Here is an 8998-nt window from a genome sequence, read left to right as displayed (position 1 = left end):
TAGTTTATGCCAAAATGTTTGAAAATGGCATGTGTGCATTTTAGCAAGTCGTAAAGTTCTGTAGCGAGGTTTTTTAGTAGAAAGTGCTGATGGACATCTTCTTTTGAGATTTTGGCCGTTGGGGCTATAAATTCATGTTCAGAGTCGTCAAAAAGCAATGAAAATACACTTTCTTCAGGTATATTATCATCATTTTCGTGGTGGCCGTTATCAGTCATTGTTATAACCAATGATCTACAGATTAACCTTTTTTGCTGAAAAACCTTTTTTGCTGAAACTTTTTGCTAAAACTTTTTGCTGAAACTGAAGAGATGCATGAGAATTTAAATAACTTAAATATAAATATAAAATGTAATATCACCATGCATGAAATATGGGGTCATAGGGGAATAATTTAAGTTTGCTATGGAAATCACATTGGAATTCAGTGAATAGCACAGTGAATAGCACAGTGAATAGCACAGTGAATAGCACAGTGAATAGCACAGTGAATAGCACAGTGAATAACACAGTGAATAACACAGTGAATAACACAGTGAATAACACAGTGAATAACACAGTGAATAACACAGTGAATAAAACAGTGAATAACACAGTGAATAACACAGTGAATAACACAGTGAATAACAGTGAATAACACAGTGAATAACACAGTGAATAACACAGTGAATAACACAGTGAATAACACAATAAATTCAGTGAATAACACAGTGCAGGATGAAGAAATAATTTCTGTATTTCTGGTACAGCATTTAACGTAAAACACCAGTTAGCATGTCCAAAATAAACATAAGATTTTACAAAATTTGCATTCTACTCTATTAAATTATAGAGAATAATTGTATCAATCTTGTAATGTTCATAATCACCATACACACCACTGCATTTATTATGTTCTTCCATTGTACAAGTTTGACAGGTTTAAGATAAAAAAGAAATTCTCAACCTTATTTTCAAGAATTATTTTAAAACAATGTTTATATCGTGAGAATGTCTTCCTCATCTTCCTCCAGTAACTCGCTGTGGAAGTTAAAATAGTTTAAATAACTCCAGATTATTTGTTTTTTCTTGTCTGCTGTGAGATCAGGATTATTTTGCAATGCGCTGATAATCGTCTCCATGAAGCGGTGGGTTACAGGTGGAAATAGGACCAAGTACCTGGAAAAAGTGACAATACTTTTTAATTAATATTATTAATTATTATATACTGTAGTTACTTTCTAGCTAAGACTTGTTGTGAAGGAATAAAGCTAAACAATTAAAAAAATAAAGTCCGTTAAAATATTAGACATTTTCTGAGTACTGCACCTACTTTTATTAGGAGTTAAATGTTTGTTCTACTGAAATTAACATAAAAATAAAAAATAATCACTTGTTAAGGAAAATGTGATCTGTAAAAGGGATATGACTTTCTTCCCAAACAACATTTTCATTGTCAATTGGGAACTTTAACAATTTGTCCTCTGCCTGAAAATAAGTCGGCTTTTAAAATTGATAAGTTGTTAAAGTTATGACTGTATCAACAATAGATACTTGGGCAATGAGCATAGAACAGTTGTGATTAGATGATGTCCCTTATCTACTCACAGTATTACTCAAAGTTAACTTTATAAATAAAGAATGTCCACTTTGGTTCACTTTATTCAACTCTAAATGTTTCAACTCTAAAAACATTCAAACTTGGACTAAAACTAATAAGTACCTTGCAATCTCTGAGTTCTAACTCCTTTGTGTACTGACAGTTTGTAGGTGTGACATCTTCAGAGAAGTATGAGCTGTCAGCTATGTTGCTCAACTTTCTGCAAAGCTGCATATCAGTTTAAGTTTTAGAAATAATCTTTCATTCAAAACCAATGCCTTATCTTTATAAAATCAATGAAATACAAAATTAAAAAACCCACTTGTCCACATTCTTGGATATCTCTCTCTGTGATTGCATTATGGTCGACTCTCCTACATCACAGTTTTGCTTCTCAATCTTGCGCTTGCTAAGGATTCCAACTACACTGTCAACAGGCATCTTAACGTCTGGGGGGTCAGGGAGTGAGGTTATAGCTAGTCGTACAGTACAGATGATGATAAACAAAAACTTTTGACAGGCAGAAAATAACAACCAACGAAAATACAAATTTAAAGATATCAAAATAGCAGTGGTTAGTACATAAAAATAGGAGTCATACCTTTAAAACTGTTCGTTGATTGGGCTTGAATAGGCACTTTCCTCAATGACATAGTCCTGTGCATTCCCAATCTGAAAAAATGTCCAGTAAATAGACAGAACAACTATTTCATTTCAGTTGAGTGTGATATGATTCTTTAAAAAACATTTGAACAGTTGAATCTGAAGGACAGGATCTAGACGTATTGTCTAATTAATGAAAATATGAACTGCTGCATTTGTGAATGCAACAAGCATAATTAACGAAAGAAAAATTATAGTGTAAGGGGTCGTTCACATATTACGTAATCAGCTGATGGGGGAGGGGGGTTTCCAATTGATTATGCTAGTGTAATTTTGACACAATAGCTATGTATAAAACTGATTACAGAGGGGGAGGGGGGGGGGGTTAAAAATGGGCCAAAAAATGATTGGACGCAATATGTGACTCTTTGAGTATTACCTGTCAAGCCGACTTCTAGCATGTCCAAGAAAATGCTTGTCAGTATGTATTTTCTCAGCCAATGGTGGGGGTCCACTGCTTTTGTGTCTGCTTATAGATGTAATACTGGAAGATATTGACAAGCTATTTTTTCGTAACATCATTGCTACAGCTGAAGAATAAAATAATCAGATGTAAATGCAAATTTGTCCAAGTAGAGAACTAATAAAATTAAATCAGACAGTCTGTTTAGCCACTATAATAAAAAATAAAACAAAAGTTTAATAAAAAATAGTACACTGTATTTGTAGATCGAATTTAAGCATGCCCTGAAGCTCAAAACATTAGGACTTGAAGCTGGCTATAGTAGCCTCCTTGAGTAGACTTAATAGAAACATCATTGTTATAACTGTTGATACAAAGGCCATAATCTTTCGCCAGCTCTTCAATAGATAATATCCACCTTGAAGTTGCATTTTATATCCTGGAACTACACAATATAAACTTAAGCATATTAAAGTGTAGACTTTCTGTCACATCAAGACTGCAACCCATAATAACAACTATAAACAGAACAGGGTCACACATCCTAATTGTGACACAAACACATTTAAGACGCTAGATAAGATCTAGTTTCACTCCACAACTTATTTGATGTACGATCTGATGGACGAAATATATATGAGTAAATCTAAGTCTTATAAACCAGGAATCATCTTTCTTGATCTTAAGAAGGCCTTTGACACAGTGAATCATGAAATATTGCTTCAAAAATTGGCATATTATGGAATTGGTGGCATTGCTTTAACCTGGTTTAAGAACTTCTTATCTTGTAGATATCAATGCACTAGGATCAATGGCAAACTAAGTTCATTTTTAGAAGTTCTGAATGGTGTACCACAAGGAAGCATCATTGGGCCTATATTATTTAGTATCTTCATAAATGACATCATTTATGCCTGTAACCTATCTAAGCCCTTTCTATTTGCAGATGATGGTGCACTATTCTTTGATCAAACCTGCAGAAGCACATTTATTATTAAGAAACTGTTTACACCATTAAAATATTCAAAACCCCTAAAAGAAATCAAGTCATCCTAAAATGGTGATCAGTACAGATCAAGACAGCTAGAGTTAAAATTTGTTTCTCCAAGCAACTCTATCATCGGCTAATATCTTAAGCTTATTAAGATCATTCAAAGAGTTAAGTTTTAAACCTCTACGGGTCAAATCATTCACAATAATCTTGAACAAATTCTTACGATGCGCACCGACGCGCCCTTTACAGTTTGTTGTGACAGCAAACTTTAACGCTAATGCAGCGGGGGAGTCATCAGCACTACGCAAGATATGACCTAGGAGCTTCCACCTTGCTTTAGGGACACGATCTGATAGCTTAACTGAGTTACATCTTAGGTTTAATAAGTTTGCATTGGATATTGTTCCATGAGGCCAATAAATGTTCAGTAATGATCTAAGTTTAATTTACTATCTAGCACATTTATAAACATGAAAATAGAACTTATGACAATCTTTAAATGGCTCAGTGTAAATAAATTATCACTCAATGAAAAGAAGACTGAATTCCTATTGTTTGATTCTTGTAAGAACCTCGGCCCCCTATTCTTTTTGTCGCTCAGTTAATAACTGAGCACTGGGAGTTGACACTTACACTTCATACCTAGTTCATACCGTGATGGACCGGACGGGACATCTGTCTAGGAGCGAATGAAAGCTCATTAAGAGTTGCAGTGATACGGCTTCCATCAAACTGTGGAGCGCGCCAATCACCGTGGCAACCGTACGAATAGCAACCAATCACGGAGCCCCCGAACCGGTGTCCTGACGGCGAAATCTCATATTTCAGTGCACCGGGACAGGACGAGAGAAACCGAGCCGATACGACCAATTAATTATCGGACCTCTGAGTTTAAACGGTAAATTAACAGAACCTGGGAGACTATCCGAGATGACGACCTGGACTTCTCCCCACTTCTACTCAGTTCCATTACTCCAACTTCGAGTTGGTCACTCGGCCTCCGATCGTTCCGACACTGAACCTCTGGATCTCTTCACTTCTACTCTGTTCCTGCCCTTATCCCTAAGATGACGCCCTGATTCTGCCTCCGTGCGACTGAAGATGATCAGACTCATCTCCGGCCAGCGATCAGACTCATCTCCGGACTGGTTGAGGAAAGTCGACTCTTTAAGCTGCGGTGGCGATATGCAGATTAGAGAACCAGCTCTTCAACTGTCCACCCCTCCTACTCATCCTAAGGTCGGTTAGCTCGGTCGATACTATATTTTATTGTACTATACTATGATACTTGATACTACTTACCTTGATGACCAGATGTTCTGCTGGTCTTTTCATATACTGTCATTAATCGCTTACACTACAACTACTAAAACTGCTATATTGCAAGTCTCTGAGACTATGATTGAAAGTTGAGTCGTTACAATTACTAAAAGTGTGCAGTGCCACCAGTAAATTTGAGTCCTTGACACAGAAAGCCGTATTTAATCACAAGCTTAACTCGTACAGTTTCAGGAGGATACAAGTTCTTGGCGAATTAGAGTAACACCATACTGGTGGAGACTATCGATCCCGAAGACCCTCAAGCTAGTCATCATTAGAGCGCTCTAGCTACTAGTAGTTAGACCGCAAGTTATTAAGACTTGTAGTCAGTACTATATACCAGGCGTAGTTAGATCCTATACTGGTTCTTATAGGATGGAGCCCTATAAATTGCGTAGACCTAGTGACTAGTTAGTAGTTACTCCCACGGGAGGTTCCTACAAATTGGAGACTGAAACGAGACTCTAATTCTAAAAGAACTTTCCCACACAGTAACGAGTTGAGACAACCAAGGAAGACGAATCCTACAGACGGCTATCTCTCTGACGAACTCCGAGAAGGACAGAGAGAATACCTCAGAAGCAAGACAAGACAAACTCAAAAGATCTCTACTCCACGACGGCGACAAAGTGGATAAGAAGAGGACAACTCCCAAGAAGAGGCATTGCAGGCCACCAAGGTAAGAGTTGTCGTTCCATAAAAAGCGCTCAGTTTGCACTAGTAAAGAATTGTAAGCTAAATGTGCTACTTTTGGCGGAAAATTTTTGGCGAAATGTGATAGAACATAATGAAATATAACGGGCCATACATGGCGTTACTAAATTAGTAACTAAGTAACGAATTGTAAGCTAAATGTGCTACTTCTGGCGGAAAATTTTTGGCGAAATGTGATAGAACATAATGAAATATAACGGGCCATACATGGCGTTACTAAATCAGTAACTAAGAAATAGAGCCCTGAGGAGTAACTGTACTGTATAAGTTGTGTGTTACCGTGCTGGTCAGTAATTGCGTCAATATATTATCCACATCACAACTCATCGTTACAAGTATGTTAATTTAATATTTTAAGTTATGTAGGCAGTAGCATCGAGGCTAATTTTATAAGTTTATAAAATGTTCCACGCCCATATATGGCGAAATCGAACTTTCTAGAAAGAAAGCAACATTTTAATACAGGGCGAAGGCCAATGTGATTGAATTTTCCAATTATTCAGTTTTTTTGACGACAATAATTTCTGATAATAATTGTATTTGTAATGAAGCGAGAGTTGATACACTATGGTAACCAAAGGCCAGGCTACGTGGTTACTGCTGGGAAGGCACATTTTGTCGTATGTGCAAAAGAGAGGCCATAGGCAAACCTTTTGTAACGCCCCAGAATGCCAGCATTTTAAAGTAACCACACAAAAAATTCTGAGATCGAATATGGCTCATATTCAAATTAACGGCACCAATACAAACCACGGTTACCGAGTGGACCAGCTTAAGCCAAACTTATTAATTCACTCACGCTCAGTTCACCCCACTATTTTTATTTTACTCATAAATCAATATTCATCACGTCGAACCCGTCTCAATCAAAGAGACAAAGCACTGTGTCCAATGCCAGCCTACTGATTAACGCGGAATTTTTACATTATTTATCCGAATATTTTACGGCCATTATTTGCAACTAGACTTAAATAGGCGTGATATGTCCGTGGTTAAACAACGGCGTACATTCTTACATTTTACCAGAAAACACCAATAACACTACTAATTTATATAGATCGCTGTTAGTTTAATGAAAAAGGCGGCTGTATGCAAAACTGGCCGAAAGATTTTGACGACCATGCAGTGGTAAGTCTGCATGGCCTTAAAGTTCTGTACTTGTTTTTAAACAGGGTAAAATATTCCTTTAAGTTTCTTGAATTCCTTGACAAAGATGAAGGCGAGCACCTACTTGATGACCATGTAGTCATTAATTCTGCATGGCCTTAGTTTGTGTAGTTTGCACAGTAGCTCTCACTTGGCGAGATTACTACCTACAGCTTAAAACGCGGACTATATATTTTTACGAGTTATATTCTACGAACCCCCCTCATTGATCCAAACAGATTTCTTGCAGCACTTTTGGGTAACACGTCAATTCCATTTTCCACAGTACAATTTGTATAACATTACAGTACACTAGTAAACGAGGACTATTGAAAAGTTAACAAAATTTGTCGACTAATATACACCCTCCTTGACCAAATTCATAAGGTTATTTTAGCAAAAGCGACCGTTGAATTACTAAAAGTTTCAATTAACTAAACTCTGATAGTTTTTGATTTTTATAAAACTTGCATTTAAGACCAATGTAACGGGCACAATATGAACGGAGTTAACGTACCAGCCATATTATTATTAACTCCAAGGCATTTGCACAAATATTGACGGGTAGATTACCAAAATTTCTGTCTATGCCCAAATTAAATTGATAATTGTGAGTTAACGGTGAAGAGTAAACAGATCAGAATAAGTAACTGATCAGAATGAGGAACTGTAAAATGTACGCGATGAAAGAAGTGTATTTGTGTGTATCAAGATTAAGTACGGTATTATAACTATAATTAACTTTAAGCGCTCTTAGCATGATTACACCGGTCTGCTCCGATATTATTGTTTCTCATGAATCATGGAGTCTGGCGAATAAAGTTCCATATTTTAGTGGCGAACACGTAATGACGTGGCGAATACGACCAGTCCCCCTAAAGTTGTCAGGTACTTTCCTGGAATCAGCGGCACATTCTAAAATAAAGTCGGACAGGCTAATTATATCAGCTGGAGAACTGATCCTTCCGAGTGCCAATTATAGGGAGCGCTGTCCGATAATGACAGTAATTTGTACCTCACCAGGGACAGCAATGAGAAATTTTAATATATATCGCAGTCCGAGAACCGAGTCATAATAATATAACAAGTTTGTCTCCGGGCCGGATCATTTAAACACAACTTTACTAACGTCACCCGGGTCAGGCTGCATTCAATATCTCAATGAACATTCGCAGGCTGGTGCATTTAAGTAAAAATATAATCTTAAAGACCTCAAACATTTTATATAATGTAGTCACGTACGGAAACGTACGTGACACATAACCAGGTCACTGAACTAAATAGGGCACCCAAGATTCACATGTCAACAGTACCTGTGTAGCACAAGTTGAACTGGTAAGTAATGGCGATCGTGAGTATAGACTCAATAAGAGAGACCTTGTGTGCGAATGTGTCAGTAAATAAGGGCGAGCGAATGCAATAGCGAAAGTGGTGTGGCAAGGCCTAAAAGACACAGTCAGATAGTTGTCAGCTCGCTGACTGTAAGGGAGAAGGTATATCCGTATTTCGCTGCTACTGATGCAGTCCTTGATCTGGCAATCAAGGCTTCTCTGTCTTTCGTCTAACTATGTACCGTCGGGCTTGTGGAACCCGTAAGGGGGACATACATAGGTTGGAATGGTTTTGTGCACCACGAGGAGTTACAGAAGATGTGTTTACTCAAAGTCACACGCACTGTCCCGGTCACCAAAGGTATAACTATAAGTTGATAAGATAAACCATGAAATCACCACCAATTAATTTATATACTACTTAACAAAGCCCTCAGCGTGGCTAATACGGCGATCCTGGCCGACAACGGAACCGGCCTATATACTATAAATACTTATATTAACGTAAGGTAAGGATAAGTGAGGGCGCACTACAGTGGCCAGCTATAGCTACAGGAGGTAATCATCAGGTACATCAAATTCATTCACTTATCAATTCACCCATTCACCATTCATCTCACCAGGTAAAAGGTTTCATTAGGCAACTGTAGTAAAGCAACCTCACTTTTATGAATAGAGCTCTTAGAATAGAACTGATGATTAACCGCCTACATTTTAAAGTTGAAGTTCGCCGCTATATAAATTGCACGTGCATATGAACCGCTATATAAATGAGATATTCCGATAAAGCGCTATATAAATGATGATGCTCACCGGTATAAAAATGGAGATGTGTTTATGTATATAAA

General features: G+C 37.3%; 1 protein-coding gene across 2 annotated transcripts in view; it reads right to left on the bottom strand.

The window, feature by feature from the left end:
• Positions 1-712: 712 nt before the first annotated feature.
• Positions 713-8998, bottom strand: part of LOC134824178 (uncharacterized) — an 85067-nt gene continuing 76781 nt past the window's right edge. Inside the window, exons 1-6 of one of the 2 annotated variants that reach the window (XM_063835931.1) lie at positions 2622-2774; positions 2181-2251; positions 1902-2028; positions 1703-1799; positions 1373-1467; positions 713-1158 (exon numbers count right to left, since the gene is read on the bottom strand). In XM_063835931.1, the coding sequence (XP_063692001.1) occupies positions 978-1158; positions 1373-1467; positions 1703-1799; positions 1902-2028; positions 2181-2251; positions 2622-2764 (714 nt within the window). In that variant the 5' untranslated portion in view covers positions 2765-2774 and the 3' untranslated portion in view covers positions 713-977. Of the gene's footprint in view, positions 1159-1372; positions 1468-1702; positions 1800-1901; positions 2029-2180; positions 2252-2621; positions 2775-8998 lie in introns of those variants that run through there. The other variant, XM_063835932.1, reaches the window with a different exon arrangement.

The sequence above is a fragment of the Bolinopsis microptera genome, chromosome 12 (genome assembly GCF_026151205.1).
Source record: "Bolinopsis microptera isolate Bmic1 chromosome 12, MBARI_Bmic_1.0, whole genome shotgun sequence".
NCBI classification, from domain to species: Eukaryota; Metazoa; Ctenophora; class Tentaculata; order Lobata; family Bolinopsidae; genus Bolinopsis; species Bolinopsis microptera.
Note: the sequence above shows the minus strand (reverse complement) of the source record. Positions and strands in the feature narration are given on the sequence as shown.